The sequence below is a fragment of the Leiobunum rupestre genome, chromosome 1, assembly GCF_980474605.1.
Source record: "Leiobunum rupestre chromosome 1, qqLeiRupe1.1.hap1, whole genome shotgun sequence".
In the NCBI taxonomy this organism is placed as follows: Eukaryota; Metazoa; Arthropoda; class Arachnida; order Opiliones; family Sclerosomatidae; genus Leiobunum; species Leiobunum rupestre.
In genome coordinates this window covers 42349295-42372003 of record NC_143384.1, presented here as the reverse complement: position 1 = coordinate 42372003, position 22709 = coordinate 42349295, and the positions used below count along the sequence as shown (strand labels likewise).

General features: G+C 38.3%; 2 protein-coding genes across 3 annotated transcripts; both read left to right on the top strand.

Moving 5' to 3' along the window:
- The first annotated feature begins 51 nt into the window (after window positions 1-51).
- On the top strand, window positions 52-5607 carry LOC149962972 (uncharacterized). Of its 2 annotated transcripts, none has more exons than XM_090170411.1 (14): window positions 52-203; window positions 280-311; window positions 384-477; window positions 547-644; window positions 720-807; window positions 875-949; window positions 1017-1098; window positions 1165-1250; window positions 1906-1944; window positions 2158-2210; window positions 2275-2374; window positions 2443-2616; window positions 2868-3191; window positions 5452-5607. In XM_090170411.1, exons 1-14 carry the CDS (start codon window positions 140-142, stop codon window positions 5565-5567), a joined length of 1425 nt encoding a protein of 474 aa, XP_090026537.1. In that variant the 5' UTR covers window positions 52-139; the 3' UTR covers window positions 5568-5607. The 2 variants fall into 2 exon arrangements, with proteins under 2 accessions (XP_090026537.1, XP_090026538.1); XM_090170412.1 differs by having other exon boundaries at window positions 156-203; window positions 280-321; window positions 393-477.
- A 2887-nt stretch (window positions 5608-8494) lies between these two features.
- Window positions 8495-9772, top strand: LOC149962971 (protein maelstrom homolog). The gene has a single exon (XM_090164481.1). It carries the CDS (start codon window positions 8495-8497, stop codon window positions 9770-9772), a length of 1278 nt encoding a protein of 425 aa, XP_090020607.1.
- Window positions 9773-22709: the final 12937 nt, after the last annotated feature.

Below are 22709 nucleotides of genomic sequence, written 5' to 3'. Positions count from 1 at the left end.
TAAAAAGTTCCATGATTCCATCTGGCGGTGGTAAAAAATATTAAATTTTTTTAAGGATTGGATATCGAAGTCGAGCGTTAGGGAACTGTAATTTTCTTTACAGAATTAAAATTATTGGGATCGTATTAATTTATTAACAATGGGAAGACGGTCAATTAGTACCACCAAAAGTGGTAAATTTATGAATCCAACCGATCAAGCCAGTAAGTTATTTTAGTTCTTTACTTTTTTGAGTTTTAAGCCTTGACTGTAACGTTTGGATTTGAAATTTTAAAATAGGAAAGGAGGCAAGAAAAAGGGAATTGAAAAAGGCTAGTACATGTTTTACCTATACAGTCTTTACAGTTTGTCATAACGATGTTACAATGTTAAATGTCATATAGAACAAAAAGCAACGGCAGATGGTCCGAGCCGCTGTTCTGAAAGGAAAGGATCCGAATCAACTTATTCAAGATTTAGAGAAGATTGATCAAATGGGTATAAATAAAATGATCTCATTAAGTTGTTAGATAATTACTTTGAATATTTTGTCACAAATTCCTCTAGAATTTAATGTAACTTGCCCTCCTCCGCTCAATGAGAAGGTATTAAAAGATAAGAGGAAGAAACTAAAGGACACATGGAATCGCGTTATGAGACTTTATGTAAGTAGCTACTAAATTTTAAGTAGTGTAGGCCATGTGCAATGCGTAAAAAATGGTTTTCTTTAAAAAAAAAAGTTTAAAGAAGATCACACGAGATGGGAAGAATTGAAGCGTATGGAACTTGAATATGAAAAACGAAGACAGCAGATGATTAGATTCTATGGTACTTTTTATTGAATATATAAAATAGATTTCTTCTAGAGTATTTCTAATTTCATTATTTTATGTAGAATCTGTTAAATTCGCTCAACAAGTTCAAGTTGATCAAATTCCACTTCCTGACGCTCCCATGGGAGATATCATTGGTATAATTTTCAAAACCTTTATCACTTTTTGTAAAATTATTGAAATTATGCTACGCTAAAATTTTAGCTCCTTCACAAATACCTTTACCTAGTGAAATGCCTGAAGAAACCAATATTCATTCAATTTTGAAGAGACCAGCTTTATATTCGTAATTATAACTTTGTTTTAAACATAATGATAAAAATGCCTTTATGTTGAATATTTTTCGTAATAGTGGTGTTCGTAAACCTCCCGGTGTGCCTTTAGGACCACCACCAGCTCTGTCAGATGATGAAGATGACGATATATACGCAACTCTAGGTAAATACAAATTTGATAATAAATATTTTTGTGGTTTTAAAGACTGAGAACAGAGCGAAATGCCACCCATCTTCTCATGCACTCAATTTTCTGACAATTGACAGCTCGGACAGCTTGAGTTACTGCATGAACTGCTCTGGATATTGTACATTTACATGTTTGATTTATATATTCTATTCAAGAACAGTCTGAGCTGTCAATCAAGCATTTCACATTGTCACTCCTCACAAAATAGAGAAGTGCAAGATTGTGTGCAAACTGCAAACTTGATAGAAACAAAAATGCATGGCTGCGTTCTGTAACTCAACGAAGTATCTGAAAAATTATTTTCGTTGAGATCTTGTTGAATGCTTTTTACGCTTGTTGTAAATTTGGTCAAATATTGTCTGTTGCGGCGTCTGCAGCTAGCATTACTCTGTGCTGCAACGTCATGTGACCGTTGAGCAACGGAAAAACCTGCTCTTACAGCTGATGACTTCGTTGCTCAGCGGACGGGCAACGAGACGTCAAAACCGGAAGTCCAAAAACCCATTCAGTAAAAAACCACTGTCTGTTGAGCTCAGCGCTGAGCTTTTTTAGAGTTACTGAACGCAGTATTAGTATTTATTTTTAAAGGTGTTTCCCAGCCTGAATCTTTTTTATATTTTCTATTTAGAGTCTGCTGTAGATGCAATGGACACAAGCGATGGAAAAGGTAAATGTTTATAATTTGTACATTTCAAACTCTTATTTTTTTGTATTCTAATGAAATCAAAAGCATTTTTATCTGTAACGGTAATCGCTTTGGCAAAGCAGTGTAAAAATAATTTTAGAAATAGATGAAATATTACTTTTTAAAATATTGTAATAGTAAAATATTTTTGAAACATTTGAGTAGCAGATGTTTTTAACTAGTTTAAATATTTAGCTAAAACTCGTCGTATACGTTTTGCGGATGAAGCAGAGAGTAAAAGTAAAGAGGTACGGAATTTTTTTCTAGTTTTGAGAAACTTAACATTAAACCAGTTGTATGTACTACATAAAGGATAAAGAGAAAGAAGAAAAAAGTGGTTCTCAGTCTGTCGCAACTGCGGATATTCCAGTTCCTCAATTACCTCCAGGCCCTCCACCTGGACTTCCTCCTTGTACGTTTGCTTTTCTGAGAGTTGCCGCTAATAATTACACCATTTCTAACTTTCCAAAAATATTTCAGGTCCTCCACCAGGTCCACCGCCGATGATGTTTAGGCCACCTCCTTTAAGAGCTGCTATTGGCCCACCCAGTATTGCGTTGCCCACAAGATCAGGACTACCTCCAGGCCCACCCCCTGGATTACCTCCTCGCGTCGGAATGCCACCAATTAGATTACCACCAGGACCTCCTCCTGGTAAGACTCATTTCAAATTTTGTAGTTTCTTGTAGAACTATTTGTTACTAAAACTATTGATCGTTTGGGGACCCCGACTACAAACTCTAGTAAGCTTTAATATATTAATTCACCCATGGTTCAGTGTTAACAGTTTTACAGGGAATTACTATTTTATTATTATAAAATAATTTGGTTGCGCAACTTTTAAAAAACCAGAGTGATGTTTTCATTTTTGAAATATGCTTTATCAAATATGCTTCAATTAACAGGAATGCCACCACCACGGTTGATGAGACCACATAATTTGGTGGTGACATCTAATGTCTCTCACATGATGCATCATCAAGTACAACAGAATGCTGGAAAATCTGCAAATCCAGGTTCAAATGTAGTCAGTGCCCCGCCAAATCTTATTCAAAACAGACTAAAAAATTCTACTATTTCTGGCATGGATGATGAGAAAAGATCTTCGATTATTGAAGCGAAACCCCAACTTCGAAGTCTTAGCGCTGAGTTAACCAAATTTATGCCCACAACCCTAAGGATAAAGAGGGAGGATAAGTTTAAGAAAGGAAGTACTAAGACTGGATTACGTGAGTTTTGATTTATTTATTTCTTAAATTGTTATTTTGTTTAGTATTTTAGATCAGTTTATTTTTGGAAGTGCTGTTACTTGGGTTAATGGTCTCAGAACGGTTTATTAATCCTAAATTATCATGCACATTAACAGTAAATGAAAAGAGACTTAAAACCGTTTTGTCTCTTTTCATTTAGTTTTTCACAATGTGCTTCTCTTCACTTCTAACATTAACAGTCATTGGCCTTAAAGCAATTGTCGGCTCTATCATTGCCACCTGTATTATGAAAAGGCCCCCGTTATTAGCAAGAGACAGAAGAAAAAGAGTCTGCCTCCGTGTGCCATGAAAATTTCCAACTTCTCCGTCATGCTGAAATGCATTTTTCGTGAATTCACCGGAATTCTTACTAGGGTCGTTAGTGTAGTGGGTACTACTTTTAAAAATAATTCGATTTGAATTTGAACAAAATGATTGGCTCGCTGGTATGGGGGGTAAGAGGCATCTTGGAGAAGTTGGAAGTTTTTAGGAAACCTATGGTAGAAGCTAGGGGAGGGCTCTCGAGGCAGACTCTTTTTCTTCCATGTCTCTTGTTATTAGAGATGGCCATGAATCTAAAATTCAAAATATCGAAACAATAACGTCTTCAGAGAACCATTGTAGAGTATTATATTTAGACCTCTTATACTCTATTTAGTGGAATTTGATCTAAATTATATATCCCATATAAAATATATGGTTTAAAATTACTGTAATTTATGTTATTGATCAATTTAAAAATGAGCGAATTAATGCAAGGGGTACCTTTAAGTACCTGCCCTTTTTTTATTTCAACATCTTCACATCTAGCCGACACTTGCTTTAAAAGGCCAATTAGATAAGAAATTTCAAAATCATAAAATCAGCTAGCAACTTTTAATTACATTAATTTATGTGGCTGGGTTACGATGCATAGGAGGGTGGTGGCAAGAGCTCTTCATTAGTTTAAATTTTGATCAGAAGCGTCAGCACTTGTTGGATGAGTTCAAATTTCATTGGTGACAGTGGTGTAGCAACATACGCCCTTCCATCAATCCTCTAACCATAATTCTAGCTATGCCACTGATTGAAAAATATATTAAGTGGAGTGAAATTTTTTTTTAGGCCTTTAAGAAATTAAGAAACTGATTCTAGCAAAATACAAATCAAAAATTGCAAAAATTATTCAGCTCTGAACAGTGGCGTAGCTGATGGTTCGCAGGGCCCGCGGCGCGGGGGAGGGGCGCTAACCATTAAAAAAAAAAATTAAAAAAGGGGGCCTCATAGAGATTTTTGCTAGGGGGGGCTCTGAATTCTCAGCTACGCCAATGGCTCTGAATTTTTATTTAATGGCCATTAAGAATTAAAAAACTGTTAAGAATAAAAAATAAAAACATTTCGAATTTTTTAGAACAATTTTCATAATGATCTTCTCGCGTTTTTCGCTTCGTGGCTATATGTAAATTCAAAAGGTTAATTGCCATTGGTCCTTTAATATAAAGTTACGAGATCACCTTATTTTTCGGAGTTTCCTCTCCTTACTTTCGCCACGCTGCGGACGGCTTACTGGCTATGGACTAAGCAATCCATAGAAGGACTCACTAATATAATGGGAAAATCCTGAACTTATATAATTGAAATACCCTGAAACTTTGAAGCAAAGTGGTATTAAGACCTAGGCTATTATAGAATGCTTATGTTCTTTAGAGAAGACCTCAACAATGAGTAGTCCTAAAAGGAGGTTCTTTTATTTATCTGGCTATCTTTTTTTTAGTAGCCTCTTAATAGCCCTAGTAAATTAAAATTAGCTTTTTATTATACTTGAGAAGCTAATATACTGCCGGATTCAAACAAAACGTCTCCCTAGTATATGAAAATCCATCATTTTACGAGCTTCTCGTGTCAGTTTTTACGTGGTGCTATGTAAACTAAAAAGGCTAATTCAGCAGTTAAAGGGAATATAACCCGCAAAGCAATCTTTATGGAAGACCCCTTCAATTTTTCAAATATGCCTGTACAGTGGCGCCAAACTTTTTAAAGCCAAAGGCAAGAGCGGCCAGAGCTGCAAACGTTGGTGTTCCACACCAAATACCTGAGGTTATATTCCCTTTAAGTAAACTTTTTGAGTTGACTGCTAGGGGCTGGAACTGTTAACCTAGTAGAAGTTGCACATGATAAAACTAGCAGACATTTTATTTCAGTGTTGTTAGACTAGTTGAAAGTTTTTCTAAAACTATATAATTTTTAAAAAAATTTGTAGTAAGTGAGACTAAAGATCCACTGTCCTCATCCGCTCGGAATTCTGCTGCTGTATCTGCTCCAACGAAAGATGACACATATGAGCAGTTCATGAAGGAAATGCAAGGGCTTATTTAATTGCACTAATTGTAATTTCATTGTAAAAATAAATTCATCTGTAAGTACTTTCAATGATTTTCTTTCAATTAAAACCTACAAACATAGTGGCTACTTAAATTCGATATTTCAGTTACGAGCCGAAATGGTTGAGAAGACCATGGTAGAAACAAGAAAAGAGATAAATTTATTATACTCCGAAACTTGGCGCCATTTATCCATCATAAGAAGTAGGAAAACTCCAAAGTTGTGTAGAGGGGTAGAATAGGAAAGCAGCCTGTAACTGAATTCGCTCCCCCAAACATTTTTCTCGAAAACCTGTGCCAGGCCACTTGCATTGCCCTTAAATGTTGCGACTATTTTAGTTGCTCGGAATCATAGTTTGCAAGTATGATCATACCCTTTAAAGAAATTCAAATCGGCGCAATTGAAAGGTGTGTTTGACATTTATCATACCAAAAATAACATAAAACTCCGTACTCTAGATTCGAATTCTGAGAACTTTCTGATTGATAGTTTGGTAACGAAGCGTTTACCCACTTCCAGCTCGTGACCTCCGAAAATCGACTTCCATTGGTCGCTGTATTATACTATCACGGCCAACTTTGATGACGCGTTGTTCAAAGCTGGCCGTGGTCATCTATAGTGGGTTACAATAGGTGGTTTCTTTTCGCCTGTTCTCGTACTAAAAGTTAGAGGCGTATAAAACGTTTTAGGGTAAAAAGAGTAAACTTTTTGTAAAAGTGTACTCTTTTTACCTTAAAACGTTTTCTTCTCCTGTTCCGGGGATGAGAATAACTCTTTTTACTCCTTCTGAAAAGGAGGTGTTAAGGGAGTAAATAGGTTTTTGTCGTCTGCTAGCCAGAATTTATCTGCTAAAAAGGCACAGGCAGCCATTTTGGAAAAACGTTGTTACTCCAACTCAGACTATTCGCCACCACAGAATCGGAGTAAAATGACGTCATAGCCTTAATTTTTGTAATCCCGGAACAAGCGAAATGAAACCACCTATTGTTAACTATGGAGCCAATTTTTTCGGAGTTCCGGCAGGAAGTGGGTAAACGCTACTGACTACGTGCGAGGCAGTTAATTCGAATCTAGGGTAGGAAGTTTATATTATCTTTGATCCTACCCCCTCTCCTCTCTCGGGCTGGAGGGGGGAGTAGGACGAGGTGTCAGCGGATCGTTTCCACAACAACCATTATCCGTAATAAAAACAAGAATTATTTGAGGTAGCAAGAATTTGGGAAGGCAGGATTCTATATTCATACTCGCAGCGTAATTTCGTCGCCTTTAGATTTTTCTTGGTAATTTTTCGCACAGACGATCGCCATCTATATGTTACGTTTTGTGATCAAAAGCATATTTTCTTTAACAAAAATGCAAACGAACTTCGAAACTGGTTCTAGTAAGTATGGGAGAATCATTGAGTTGGGAAAAAATAGAGGTACAACTAAATCTGGCTAGCGTGGGACCAATTTCGTTCAATAAAGGAGACTTTATCCACTTTATCGATCTACCGTGGCGGCATCTGTCTCTAGTGGTGGCAACTATATTGCAATTGAATTTTTTCGCGAATCTGATGCGAAATTGAAATGTATGATTACTCGTAACACACAAACCTTTGAAGTTGCTTAAAAATAATTTTATTCTGTCAACACGATCCTTTTTAACTCAAGTTACGGTGAGTTAGCTAATAATTATTTATTTTTATCCATATAACTTTACAAAATATAGATGGCGCTACCGCATAATTATAAAGATGAATTTCGTACAGTCTTATCAGAACAAGTCCGCGTAACCATGGCAACCGAAATAGTAATTGTAATTCTAGCAGTATAATTCCCAATTCAATGGCGAGGATGGTAACGGAGGCTAAATGCTATAGAGTGTTGTCGTCTGATACGATTTTGAAAACTTGGAACGTCACAGCTGTAGTGTTAATAGTGGCCGCCATGACAGTTACCGTTTTTTATCAATAGGCAAATTACAATGGTGACGTCGCAGGGTTTCAGACGACAACACTCTATAGGCTTCGTGCATATTTAAAGTTTTAAAAATCGCTAAATTTTAAGTATCGCCGTCTGCTCGTTAAAATTTTTATCTGCACAACAGCTGAAAGTTTCCACCTAAAAACATAGAAATTGAAAAGTCGTCTGCTATTTCTTCACATAATTAGTTGACTGATATTGAGGCAGATAACACTATATTTCCTATGTTCGAAGCCTATACACCCATATTTTTAGTTACCGCAAGGCATTCTTGAATAAATATATTATTGTTATTATAGAGTAGTGTGTGTCTACAAATTTTATTGGTAGTAAGTCGGGCACTTAAAGTTCTGAAAAGATGCATGGACCAAAAATCGTAGAACAGCTCAGTTAAGTGGGTAAATCATGACGAATTTTTTTCCAATTCTGATAAAATTTGTTTCGCTGCGTAGCGATATTTAAAAGGAATTCTTTAATTGCTTCTTGATTTGACTTGAAAAGTACAGGCGGAAACATTCTGATATAGTCCATGCATACTGTGGCCCAAAACTATTGTGTAGTGACTAGTGAGTCCCCTCACGGCCAACTTTGATCTCGCGCTATAGCGGCCAACCCATCCGTTGAAGTTTTTATGTTAAACGACGAGCAAAAGGTATCTGTATGAGTTAAGCGCCCCTAGCGGAATATTACTTGCTCACAGAATTTCGGCGAATGGGTTGGCCGCTATAGCGCGTAATCAAAGTTGGCCGTGATCCCCTTAACAGAAAGTGACAGAAACTGATTGTAAGATGGCAACCATGTTTCCAGTTGTAACTAGAACTGCGACCAACGTCCAAATTTTGTTTTTGTTTATCCATTTTTGTTGTCTTTTTCATTTCTTTGTTCGTTATCGGGGAGATTTAACGTGTAGCCTTTATTTTTAAAAGCGTGAAATAGCTACTGTTAGAAATCTTAGTAATGCCGAAGAAAACACCCAAAAATGCTTTATACTTTTTCATGAAAGATGTTCAAGAAGAATTTCTTGAAAGTGGGAAAACCTTATCCATGCGAGCTGTCGCTCCCATTGCTATTCCGAGGTATAAAGAATTGTCTAGAGAGGAGAAGTTGTTTTACCAGAGAATGGAGGAAGATTATAAGAAGGTTAGGAAGGAATTAAACGTAGGTAGATACAGCTCTGACGGTATTCCACTGACTACACTCCTTGCCCAAGAAGAGGAAAAGCAGCAAATGGAAAAAATTATGATTAAGAAAGTTGAAAGTTTTGTGTATGATAATGCTAGCCAGATATTGGATACTTCAATCTACGTAATTACCTTTAATGTTTTAGTCGCTACAAGAGAAGATGATTTTCTTCCAAATGAACTTGCGATTGTGGAATATTCATTGAAAAAAGGTATGAAAGCGTCGTACCACGTTTTAATCAACCCAGGAAAAATTCCAATGGGGTACTTGGCTGATGCCAAAAAACATAGTGAAGAATCTCACATGATACCGATCTTTGAAAACGAGTTGGATGGTGAGATTGTCGAAAGCAACTATGGAAAGATACTGAAAAATATTTTATCTTTTACCAATGCGAGAGTGCGAGAAACCATAATTTTTACTCATGAAAGCCATATTGAGCAGACAAAGGGTTGTTTTAAGTGGCTGATAGCGAATGCAGAGGAACAAGGGAATAGCGAAAGGTTCAGCCAAAGCAACATTGTCTTTGCCGATATCGCCCAACTTGTAATTCATTTGCACAATCTGATTGGTTCACCATTACCTACACGTACAGCCGCAGATGACATTTTGCAACAAAATATGTTTGATTTTGCCATTAACACCCGTTGCTCATTTCACGAAGATCTTGACAGTCGCTACTGCGCATTGGGCTTTGCCAGAAAAATGTGTTTCATTCTGTCCGACGCTTTTGTCCAGCTATATCAACTGGAACTAACAAAGGCTCATTTGCCGCAAAGAGATAGTGGCATAGAGGCGGAAAAGCTGCAATCAAATCCCAATGCTCCAAATTTATGCCCAACATCAGTATCCCAAGAAGAGGCCTGTGAAATTGGAAACGAAGAAGAAGACGAATTATCTGACCCTGAAGAGCAGGTTGCCGCAGCAAACGCAGATGTAAGAGATAACCAAGATCTTACACTTCCAACTTGGGTTCTCCTTGATCAAATTGATGGTGGCTCTCGAGTTGTGGGATATGGGCGTGGCAGAGGTATCATTCCTAATTTTATTTAGGGACGTGTTTTGTTATACATTCCTAGCCAAGATAGCTTGGTACTTTTGTAAAAAGGTTTTACAAAAATATTGTTTCTGTTTTATGCAAATAATATGTTTCAAATCAGTAATAATTTTTATTTTTTAAGTGTCATGAGTACACTTGGTACAGTTTGAATTTATTAAAACTTGCTATAACAAAATTTGCTGCGTTATTAATCAACCAAGGAAATCGCCAAGAAGTTATATCTCTGGGAGCCAGGACCTGTAAGTCACTGTTTATATAGTGCTTGTTAATATAATGGAAATTTTTCACCTTTACAGCAGCTAGGAGCGGCAAACACAAGGAGAACGCAGCTAGCCTTAAAACACGCTAACGCAGTGTTGTGTACAAATTTCATTGGACGAGCCTTTTCGCTGAGCGTTTTACGGGCGGGGGGAAGACCATTTCAGAATTTTCCCCTTCCGACGGCATCAGGCATTAAAGTGTCTAACCAATGAAAACTGTACACAAGAAAATGCAAGACTTTTGACGGGTAGCGTTCCCCTTGTGTGGGGTGCCGTTTTTGTTGCTCCTAGACGGCAGCAACAATCATTCCCTTTTAACCAGGTAGCTTTTTTTGACATATTAAAGCTTACGTAAAACACGACGTTCTTTTCACAGGTGAAAAGTTCCCATTATTTCAACAAGCACTATATAAACACAAAACAGTACCTTGTGGGTCCTGGCTGTCGGAAATAATACTAGGTGATTTCCTTGGAGGATGATTTATTTAAGCGCCTATTATACACTCTTTTTCGCGCCTTTATTTGACCCCTCTTACTTTCCTCCCGATCGTCGGCCATTGCCTCTGCCGTCAGCGGGGAGTCTAGCATCCACTCTTTGGGTAGCTGTAATGGAGGATGGGGCTGAAAGGGGTTAGAGGTTATTTTATTGCCGTACTAGTACACTCTTTTGTAACAGAGCGGCTCCCTAGGGAGCGCAGCAAAATTAAAATGAAATAAGATAAAATACATAACAATACAATACAGCTGGTAAAACCAAACATGGACGCGCCCAGGAAAATACCGCGAAAAAGAGTGTATAGAAATCTGAGAAATAACTAGAACGCTCATTCGAATGGCGGGAAGCGCGCAGATTAGAAGCAATTGACCGTTCGTTTTGTTTGGCGGATGACGAAAGTATCGCCATCTCTGTCGTTCCTTGGAAGTTCATTTTCTTTAATGTTCAGGCCTTCTTTATATATGTAGGCACCCATATAAATAATTAGAAAAGCATTACTGATTCATAGATGTTCAAAAAATTTAGCTGTCAGCATCAAGCAGTGGCGGCGGAAGCTTTTTAATGGGGGGGGGGGGGTACAAACTTAGAGCAACGGCGTATTTAAGGGGTCATTTACCCCAAAAAGTTTCGAGGGGATGCTATATGTACCATCGTTAACGTTCATATGTGTAATGAATGTTAATATACAGGATGTCTTCATTTGATCGGCCCAGGCATTTTTCTCAAACACTATACCTTCTAGAAATGTGAAATTTTCATTATGTACTCTCTCGGTGGAGATCGTTGTTATTTGTGAATTTCAGAAAAATCGTGAAATTTTTCACGGTTTAGAATTTGTAGTTTTTGAACGCTAGGTGGTAGACGAAAAATTTCAATGAGTAAGTTGTAGAGCATACTCTAAAACCTTTAATGGAGTTGGTATGGTCAAAATCGTACATTTTGTCACTGAAATAATAGGTCAGGAAAAATAACAAGTTGGTACTACCTAGAGTTCTTAAATTACCGTAATTTAGGAAATCAGTAAATTACGCGGTGATTTACAGCGTAATTTACCGTGTTGCGGTAAATTACCGTAATTTTATTTTTTTTACGATTAAAACAAGGAATACAAAGAAGAAACGCTTTTATTGGGTAAACAAATCGCATTTACCGGGCTTTACCGTTTGTTGCTCAAAATATTTCTGAATAACTACTGTAGGTCTACTTTCTCTCTTTTACCCATTTTTACCAAATAAAACTTTATAGAAAGAATACTATATTCTTTCGCTAGACTACTTCGAAGCAACGCTAAACTAACTCAGATGTTCGGAATAACCAAGTGAAAATAAAACTAACATTTTAGCAGAAGACAGATGAATCATGAATGTGATTTTTCTTAAACAGGGCTAGACATAAGTAATTAAGTATTCTTCCTATTAAACGTATCAAACTATTCTAACACGGCCTTCGACTTCTTGGAAATTCGCTACCAAAACGAATCTAGGTGGCGCATCGGTGCCTAGCTCTTAGAGCTAGTGCGTTACGCCTACGATCTAGTGTTTGCTGGAGTGAAATTACTTTATTAAACGATGCAAAAATACACTTAAACGCGAATAACGTTAGGTTTTGAGTTTTGTAATCTTGTGCGACGTATTTTACGTACATTTTAGACCGAAAGATCAAAGAAATTGAGAAACAGTGAATCACGAATACGATGGTAATTTACCACAGTAAATTACCCTGATATTTACCAGGGTAATTACCATTTTCGTAATTTACCTGAGAAAATGGTAAATTACTGTTACCAGGGTAATTTACCGCGTAAATTACCAGGGTAAATTACCGATTCGAACACGGGTCTGCGGCGTGGAGAGATTTACTCTAACACCTCAGCCACCGACGCTTGTTAAGCTTCGGTGTTTTTCAAAAACAGCTAAGCGATAGGCCTAGTCCTTTACGCTGTTATAAAGTTATTGACGTCAATTTTTTTCCTACAACATTTTACACTTTTGTAAATTTTTTTTCAACAACATTTTACGCTTTTGTGAATTATATTGAATTTAAAATTAATTATTTTTATGTAAAATGCGATCGGTAGCAGAAATCGATCCCGGGTCACTTAGTTTTATTTACTGCGTAAAAATAACTATATTTCTGATTTATTTTAATTTGTTTAATCTCTTTATTTTCTGGTTGAGATAACGAGTGTTTTTATTTACTTTTATTTGGTATTATTGGTGTTGGTAGGTTTTTTCACGTCCATAGTACGCTGTTATCTATTATTTTTTAAGAGTAATAACTTTTTGGTATTGTCAAGGTTTGTGAGAATTTTTCTAGGAACCTTTAAGTTGTCGGCATGTACGTCGTTGTCTAATGTTTGATTAACTTAGTCACATTCGGAATTTATTTAACGAATTCTTTTAACGGCTTAAAATGTGTGATATAATTATATTAATCGGGTGATACCGGTTTGACGTGTCTTCAATATTTAGACAAGTCGCTTTTTCGTGCTTTGTAGGGTGTGTTCGTTTCTTGCTATTAGAATTGTATGTATGCTATTAGTGTGGGTGTTTGGATTGACTTTTGCTTAAATTGTAAGTTAATTTGTTGATTGTGTTGTTTATTTTTTCTATTGGTTACCTTTGTTTTGAAGCCTAATTGATTAAGTTAGTATTATATATTTGAATATTAAAAATTGCGGTAGTATCGAGCGGGGTTCGAACTCGACTCCTTCCGCATGAAAGACAGGCGTTAAACCACGGAACCGACGACGCTCCTTCCACTGTGCAGTTATTCAGTTACTTAGATGTCACGAATTTAAGTTTTACGTTACGCGATTTCAAAGTATAATAGCGTTAGTTGCTCTCGAAATATTTTATTAAATATTTTAAATTAAACTCGCTTGTTTCGTCTGAGTCATTTAATCCGTCGCAGGAGGTTTACAATTCCACCGAGGAGAGGTTATATTTGGGGCTTGACCCACTTGTTGGTTTATATTTTTAACGGAATCGGGCATATTTTAATTAAACGGTAGTTTATCGAAATTTTGTTAAAATAATTTTCCCTAAGGCCGCGCAATAAATTTACGAGAATAATTTCCCGTCGCCGTTATATCGAAAATTTATTTGATTCGGGATTGCCAGAACTGTAATGTTGGGGGCGAGTGATTAGAAAATAAAATGGCAACCAGAATTATACAAAATTATAAATGTTTATTTTTATTCAGAACAGTCTATGGAACGTTCTAGATTTAACTTTCATCAATAACCCAACAATATATATCCCTTCTACGTAATTGTACAGAACTGGTACTCAAGTGTCTAAGACGAGATTTGTCTTAGTTCATCGTAATTGAAAAATAAACCAAAACACACTTACACTTAAGTAAATATCATAAATTATACTGAGTAATTTTAACTAAATTGAAACTACCTAACTATAAACTCTGTCTTAATTAACAGCTGAGAGCTGTTCGCTACTAATTACTTCCAATCTACTTAATTAGCCTCCCAGGTTGAGTTGATAATTTCAAGGGTATAATTAGGTTATTCCAATTCAAAAAATAAAAACAATCAAGTTTATCTTACAGCTGACTTGAGTTAGTTAACAATTACTTTGACACTTTCAGTCTTAAACACGCACTGTTCATACACACTTAAGTCCATTCACTCACGTTCCAAACGCGAAACACAATTTAACTCTTTTTCTTGACCGAAGACCGAACATACTAATTAAAACCGGAAAGTTACCTCAAAATTTTGGACTGACACCAGGACCCCGTCCTGTAGTAGTTCGTCTGACAGCCAAGAACTAAGAAAGACTAAATCTTCTATATTGACGGCAACGGCCTTATATACGTTTATTTTGTGTTTATTTTTGGCCCGTCGAGATTTGACTAAAGTTCGAAAAATTGAAGAGATTATATTTTTTACCCGGTTTGATTGATAGTTCTCCACACGGTGGCGCTATATTATTACTTTGATATAGTTTCCGCGGGAGTTTTGAATAATTATCTTTTTTCTAAGCGTTATTAAAAGGTAACAATGAACTACTTTTTGTGTTTTAACGAAATTTTGTTAAGAATTTAACAAAAATTTAAAACAAAACCAAAAACCGTACCAAAGAATAAACAAACAAAGTTCAATAAACAATATATACAGATATTGTATTCATCCGTTTAGTAAAAAAAACCGCCTTATCATAATTGTTCCTTTACTTTAATATTTTCCCTAAGGAAGTCAATGGCTCGGCGGTGAACTATCCACATTGTTACAATGCGACCCGAGTTCAATTCCTGATCACGATTAAATTTTACATTAAAATACTGAAATATTTAATTAAATATAAGATTAATATAATCTATAAATATTTAATTAAATATAAGATTAATATAATTTATAAATATTTAATTAAATATAAGATTAATATAATCTATAAATATTAATTTAATTTATAAATATTTAAAACGATGTAGAATAAATTATAGTACCTAACGTTATAACTTTGTAAAGGACATTCGCCAAAGCTGTTTTTTAGAAAAACACCGAAGCTTAACAAGCGTCGGTGGCTGAGTGGTTAGAGTACATCTCTTGCACGAGGCAGACCCGGATTCGATTCCCGGCCGGCGCAAAAAAATCGCAAATTGATATTAAGACGAATACCGTGTACAATTGGTGGAAACCCTGCCATTGGGCGTTGAGAGGTTGCATAACACTCAGCACTCGGTCCGTCCCAAAGTCATTAAGAAGAAGTTGGAGAGAAAACACCTATACAAACACAACAGACTCAACATCCACAACCATCATAGCACAAACGCAACAAACTCAACACCCACAACTGTCATGAAACGAACTCAACATTCACAACCTACACATAAACATTACAATAATGAAAACTGTCGCGACGGTGAGCGTTGACGAAAAAGACCAACGAAACCGTACCCCATCGCAAATCAATCCGATAACGCTCACCGTCACACGGTGGTTTTGCCAACCCTTCAAGAAACTGCGAACGCAGTTTTTACCCTTTGCCCCGAAAATGCGAACGCTTTCGCAGGCCTGACAGACACTGACAGACAGACAGACACGGTGATTGTATAACCCCTCCTAGGGGACTTTGTCCCCTCGGAGAGGTAAATAGAGTGCCACGCCTCATGACCCCCGAAATGTGAAATACTGTATTTCAAAACGATGAATAGGGTGAAATGGTTCGGCACATTGGCCAGCAAAGTCGCCAGATCTTACGTAATTTAAATCGCCATTAATAATTTAATTAATTAATTTAATTTCTTCGCCATTGTCTCCTCGATTTTTCAGCGGTGTTTATTGCATTAAAAACCAGATTAACAAATTTCTGACTTTCATAAAGTTATACTACTCTCCCAATGGAATTCAAAAAAGTTATTTTAGCTTGCCCAACTTGTCACTTTTTCAAGTCGTATTTTTCAGTGAAAAAGACGTCTATTTTTTTCGCGCCAACGCTATTTGTACGTTTTCGGTGACACTCTGCAATTTTCTCATTGACAATTTTCTTAGCGGTTAAAATTTAAATTTTCAAAAAACGTGAAAATAGTTTTCGATTTAGATGCAATTTTGGTAGAGAGTGTCCCCCGGCACGTATAATGTACAGTGCAAATTTCAACTCTCTAGAAAACAGTCTTTGAAAAAAATGACTTTTTCAAGCAAAAAAAAAACACCCTGTTTATATACAGGGTCTTTTTTTTTGCTCGGAAAAGTGTTTTTTTTTCAAAAACTATTTATAGTACCGATTTCAAATTTGGAAGGTCAATTCTCTATACCGGGGGACATCAGTTTGAGAAATTTGAGCGTTTTCGGTAATGTTTTTCACCAATTTTGAAAAATTATTTTTCGACCACTAGGTGCGAGATAAAAAATTTCTATTATAAAGTTGTAGGCCGTCATCGAAAACCCTTAAAAATTGTTCACTCGACGAAAAACAATTTATTTATCAGTGAAAATTCGAGCTTGAAAAATTTACAAGTTGGTGAAGCCAAATTACGATTGTTTGAAACGATAATTGAAACCGAATTACCTAATCCAGTTTAAAAAACACGAGGCTATAGGTCAATCCTAAACATGCATTGGGTATTTAAAGGAAAACTTTGGGAGATTATTATCAGTGTTTGATAATATTTCGAACAATGCCTCGTTATTCAGTAGCTGAGCGTACCGAGATAGTTGCCATTTACTATGGAGAAGCAGCGCAAAACCTTAGAAGAGTGACTGAAATCTTCGCAGAAAGACATCCAAATGGAGCACCATCTGTAAATACAGTAAGACGAGCAATCCACGATTTCAATCAATTTGGTCACTTGCAACCTAGGTTTCGCGGATTGGGTCAACCGGATTTAGACTTCGAGAACAATGTACTCGCGTACTTTGTGGCATATCCTCGTCACAGTTGCGCTAACGCCGCTGCTGATTTGGGTTGTTCTGCAAATCGTGTGTGGAAAATTCTTCGTAAGAATCGCTATCACCCATACAGAGCTACGCTCCACCAAGGACTAATTGACGGAGACCATCAAAGACGTTATGAATTTAGCAACTGGTTACTAAATGCTGTCCAAGAAGATAGACAATTTTTGCGCCATGTTTTGTTCTCCGACGAAGCGTCATTTTCTAGAGATGGGCCCTTTAATCATCAAAACAGCCATCTTTGGTCTGACATCAACCCACATTGGGGTTTTGAATATCATCACCAGGTTCAATTTGAACGGGTCAATGTTTGGGTTGGACTTGTTGGAAACCGTTTGATTGGTCCCTTTTTCCTGCCGACGAACCTCAACGGCCAAAGGTATTTACATTTTCTACAGAACGAACTGAGTGACGCAATCGACGACCTTCCATTGGCTGAAAGACGTCAGTTGTGTATTCAGCAAGATGGCGCCCCTCCGCATTTTTCCCGGCAAGTAACTGAGCACCTCAACAACGAGTTTCCTGAAAGGTGGATAGGGAGAAATGGTCCAGTGCATTGGCCAGCAAGGTCACCTGACCTAACACCGCTGGATTATTTTCTCTGGGGATTCGTTAAAGCAAAGGTATACGCCACGCCCATTGAAACTAGGGAGGAACTCATTAGACGAATAATCAGTGCTTGCCGAGACGTCACACCAGAAATGGTAGAGAAAGCGTTTGAGAACTTAATTGTCCGCGCACAAACCTGTGTTGCAGCCAATGGTGATATTATTGAAAATGTTTTGTAAGAATTTATGTGAATAAAATATCTGCATTTAAAAACCAAACGTGTACATTTTTTCAAGTGTGAAACCTCTACTACGTTTGTATTAGACTTGTTCCCTTTTCAATTATCGTTTCAAACAATCGTAATTTGGCTTCACCAACTTGTAAATTTTTCAAGCTCGAATTTTCACTGATAAATAAGTTGTTTTTCGTCGAGTGAACAATTTTTAAGGGTTTTCGATGACGGCCTACAACTTTATAATAGAAATTTTTTATCTCGCACCTAGTGGTCGAAAAATAATTTTTCAAAATTGGTGAAAAACATTACCGAAAACGCTCAAATTTCTCAAACTGATGTCCCCCGGTATAGAGAATTGACCTTCCAAATTTGAAATCGGTACTATAAATAGTTTTTGAAAAAAAAACACTTTTCCGAGCAAAAAAAGACCCTGTATACAGTAGACCCCGCTTTTTGTGATCACTTGGGAACAGGTAAAAATGATAAGAATAGGCGGGTGATAACAGTATATGGGATTGAAAAATAAGCAGTGCAGTTGTCCACCAAAAGTAGTGTAGGCTGTTTTAATTCTCTATCCCACGACTTAAGCCACTCTGAAAAAATAGCGGATGTCATCCACGCGTTTTGATTTGAAATGTAGTCGACAGGTAGACGTTTCACTCCTTTGAAACAGAGTGGGTTTTTACAGCACAGTGATACGCTCTTTGCACGATTTTGTTCCACTTGCGCTTTCATGTTTTAAAATGTAAGTATGCTCGGGTAACGTGCGGTAATACAGTCCAGTTTCATCCGCGTTATAGACATCAGCAGGAGAAAATTCAGACATTTAAAGTGGCCATTCCTCTCGCATCCAACGATCTGCGGCGGGTTGATCAGCTTCCCCTTCTCTCCGTGTGGTTTACAGTAAGTTAGATTATGTCGCTTTTGCCACCTGTAAAGCCACCCGTTAGTCGCGCAAAAGTCTTCTTTCCCCGTCCGTTTTGCAAAATCTTCAGCTTTTTGCTTCAACATCGGTCCGTTAACCCGACCATCTTTTTCTCTTATGTTTATAAACCATTCTTTTAGCGCACCATGTACGTCTATGTTTTTCCCACCTCTCTTTCTTTTTCTGTCCTTGTTTACATTTTCTAAGCCCGCAATCTCAATTTCGTACCTGTTTTTAAGGATTCGGTTCAACAACGGCTGGGAAATCTGAAGTTGAACGGCAGCCTCACGTTGGCTCATCGTCGGTAAAACATCGTATGATTTAAACAACTCACATTTATCAGCCACACTTAGGTCCCGACGTTTACTCATTTCGGACAAGACTCGAACTGATTCGGACGACGGACTGTTAAAAATTTCATTTGATAAAAAAATCGCGAGATAACAATAGGCGGGACGATGATCACAGTAAGTGGGCGGATTCCAATGTTCAAAGATAGGAGTGAATCGGTTCCCGCCGTTTTGATCATAAAAAACGGGTGATGACATTAAACGGATTTACATTAAGCGGGGCCTACTGTATATATATATATATTAAGAAATATTTCGGTTTTGCAGAAGAGTTGCTAATTTTTCGCTTTTTTGAAAAATAAACTGATCCCTTTACCAAGTTTTCATCAAGACCGCGAGCTTTCGCAGAAATATCATCATTCGAAGCCATCAGTTCTTCAAGAAATGAAAGATTTGCGCGATAATTGTCCAGCCTTTCAACGAAGTTACGCGAACAGTCCATCTCGTTGGACAAAGAGGTCTTGGCGAGGTGCGTTTCGACAAACCAATATCGACGCCTTGTTCACCAGAAGATAGATCTGAGACTATGTCAGTGAACCTATTTTGCCTTTTAGGTGAAGCTTTTATGAGCACTCCCACGTTGTTTACGTATATAATCATAACCTTGACCACAGAGGTTAGAAATAGACAAATTAAAACGAGTTAAGGCGTCTTTTATGATGTTGTATAATGTGTTTACGGTTGTAGAGGACGTTTCGTATAAACCGAGAAACAACTACGTTGGCTCATAATCTTTCACAATTCGCACACAAATTGCGACTTGCTCATGCCCACTAATAACGCGAGTCTCGTCAACGATGAGACTATAATATTTACACTCTTGAATCTCCGAGACAATCTCTGGCAAAACTTGATGTGCCATTTCATTTTGAATATCGTGGGATGTAAAATGCTTTTTCCGTTTAAGCCACTCTTTTAGTTCGGGATTGTCTTCGCTTCGTAAAAGGTTTAGTTGGGAAAAATTCCATTTTCCTTCTTCGTGGCCTATGAAAGGAATGCCTTGGCGCGACAAATATCCAATCGAATCCAGAAGAGCTTTTAACGCTATTCGCGACGCTTTCTGTTGTCGATCTAACTTACTCTTTCGATAACTGCCTTACAACTGGGGTTGTGTTTCTACTAGCTTCTATTTTGAGAACTGCATCGAGGTGAAGAGGACTTTTCGCGTGTAACTACAATTTTTCAGAATCTTTTCTCCAATTTTTAAAGCGTGTTCCGTTTACGATATCTGATTCCTTAATAGATCTAAAATTTTCAGATACTAGTTTCTTTTAACGGCTAACAGGCACGCTAAACACGAAAAACGGCCTTTCAAATTGGCAAAATGAAGCCAGGGATAATCGAAAAACCATTTTTCTTGAAATCTGAAAACCCTTGACTTCCACTCTTGCAGGGGTATAATAGAAGGATGTGGATGTAATGGTTTTTCCGGAAGCGAATTATCCTCTACTGGTGAGACAGAATCTTTGGAAACTAGCCTATTACTACTGCTACCAGTTGCAGCAGCAGCGTATTCTTTAGTTCTTTAGTTCTTTAGTTCTTTTATTGCTCAACAAGAGGTCTAAGACCCATCACGTTAAGACAGTGGACAATACAAATTATACATATACAGAGAAAAAATATATACAGTTTGAATGTACAGGAAAACAGTACAATGTGAAGGAGATACAAGGGAAATAAAACAAAATAAAGGAGTTATATTACATTATTACATGTAAACGAGTTAAATATGAAGTTCTAGGAACTCAGTTAGCTCCTTGCGGAACTGTTTGGGGTTGGGAATGGACTTTAGGAAGTCCGGGAGAGAGTTCCAGTCACGGACCGAAGAGGGGAGGAAGGAGTGCCTGCGGACGGAGAGTCGAAAGCCAGGAAGAATGAGAGCCGCGGATTTCATCCCGCGCGGAGCACGACGCCAAGACGAGATGGCGGACGTAAGCGGGGCCAGGGTTCGTTGCAGCGGTGAATAACACTGTTTACTATTGCGAGGCGTTTGACGCGGCGACGGTCCGAGAGGGAATCCCATTTAAAGTTTTTCAAGACTCGCGTCATGCTTGTACTCCAAGAGAAACCGATGTTGGCAACAAAACGGAAGGCTTTACGTTGGATGGTTTCAATGGTACGCATACCGCTGGCGGTGTTGGGGGACCAGACTGGGGAACAATACTCCAGAATGGGGAGGACATATGTTTTTATAGCGAGGGTTTTTGTCTGGAAGGAGCAATGTGAGAGGTGTCGGCGCGCAAAACCTAGGGCACGGGCGGCTTTGGAAGTGACGGTCAAGATATGGGGATTCCAATCAAGGGTACAGGATAGCGTTACCCCGAGGTATTTTTGGGAGGTGACGGACTTAAGTTCGACATCCCCCAAAGTGTAGTGGGGAGAGTGAGCTGGTTGCCCTGAGCGGTGAAGGGAGAGGACTGAGCATTTAAAGGCATTTAGAGGTAGCCTGTTCGAGTCACTCCAAGACAGAATACGATTGAGATCCTCTTGTAGGGTAATAACATCGGAGGGGGCGAAAACGGTTCTAGAGAGCGCCAAATCGTCGGCGAAGATATACAGTCGGGAGATAACATGGTCCCCTATGTCGTTTATGAAAATGACGAATAAAAGGGGGCCAAGAACTGAGCCCTGTGGAACACCAGAGGCCGCGGGAAGCCAGTCGGACGCAGCCCCTGGAATAACAACACGGAAACGCCGGTTTTGAAGGTAGGCAGCCAGCCAAAGCAAGGTCTGGCCCCTAATGCCATAGGAATGGAGCTTGGCTTTTAAGAGTTCGTGAGACACAGAGTCAAATGCTTTACGGAAATCGAGGAAGATAATGTCAACACGTCCAGTGCGTTCCAGCCCGTCGAACCAATCTTCAACGCAGCAAAGTAGTTGGGTTTCCGTACTAAAGCCGCTGCGAAAACCATGTTGGTAAGGCTGCAGAACATCATGGGCTTGAAGGTGGGAGGTTATGTCCGAAGCCACGATATGTTCATCAGCCTTGAGCACCAGGGAAAGTAGTGCAATCGGGCGGTATTCAGACGGATTTGATTTGTCACCGCCCTTTGGAACGGGAGTCACATTAGCTGTACTCCAATCAGCCGGAATACTCCCAGAATCGTACGAGAGTTGGAAAAGCCGCGTTAGGGGAGCAGCCAGGCACAGTTCTTCAAGACAGCAGCGGGAATTTTGTCAGGGCCCGCAGCCTTAAAAGACCTGCCTCTCTGCAGCAGACGTTGTACGCCTTGCTCCGTGAAGATGATCGGAGGCATTACAGGACATCGCGGCGGCAGAAGGGAGACAGTTTCAAATGTGTGAACAGGAAAAGTGCGTTGAAATGTTTCGGCCAGTAGTTTGGCTTTAGACTCTGCGCAGGTGATAGCACCCTCCGGGCCATTAAGATCAGGGATACCAGAGTGCTTGGCTTTTTGGGAAACAAGCTGGTAAAACTGTCGCCTGTTGTTAGTGAGATCTGATGCCACTCGGTCCATGTGATGGGTACGTGCAGCACGAAGAGCGAATTTGACAATGGAGTGGTGATGGGAGAATTTCTGCTGGTTACAAGCGGAAGGGTATTTTCGAGCCCTATTATAGCGACGCTTCGTGATGCGAATGAGTCGGCGGAGAGACTGACCTACCCAAGGCAGGTTATGCCGTGAGGATAGTTTCTTCAAAGGGACGTGAGAGAGTACAGCAGAGTGAAGGGCCGCCTTGATA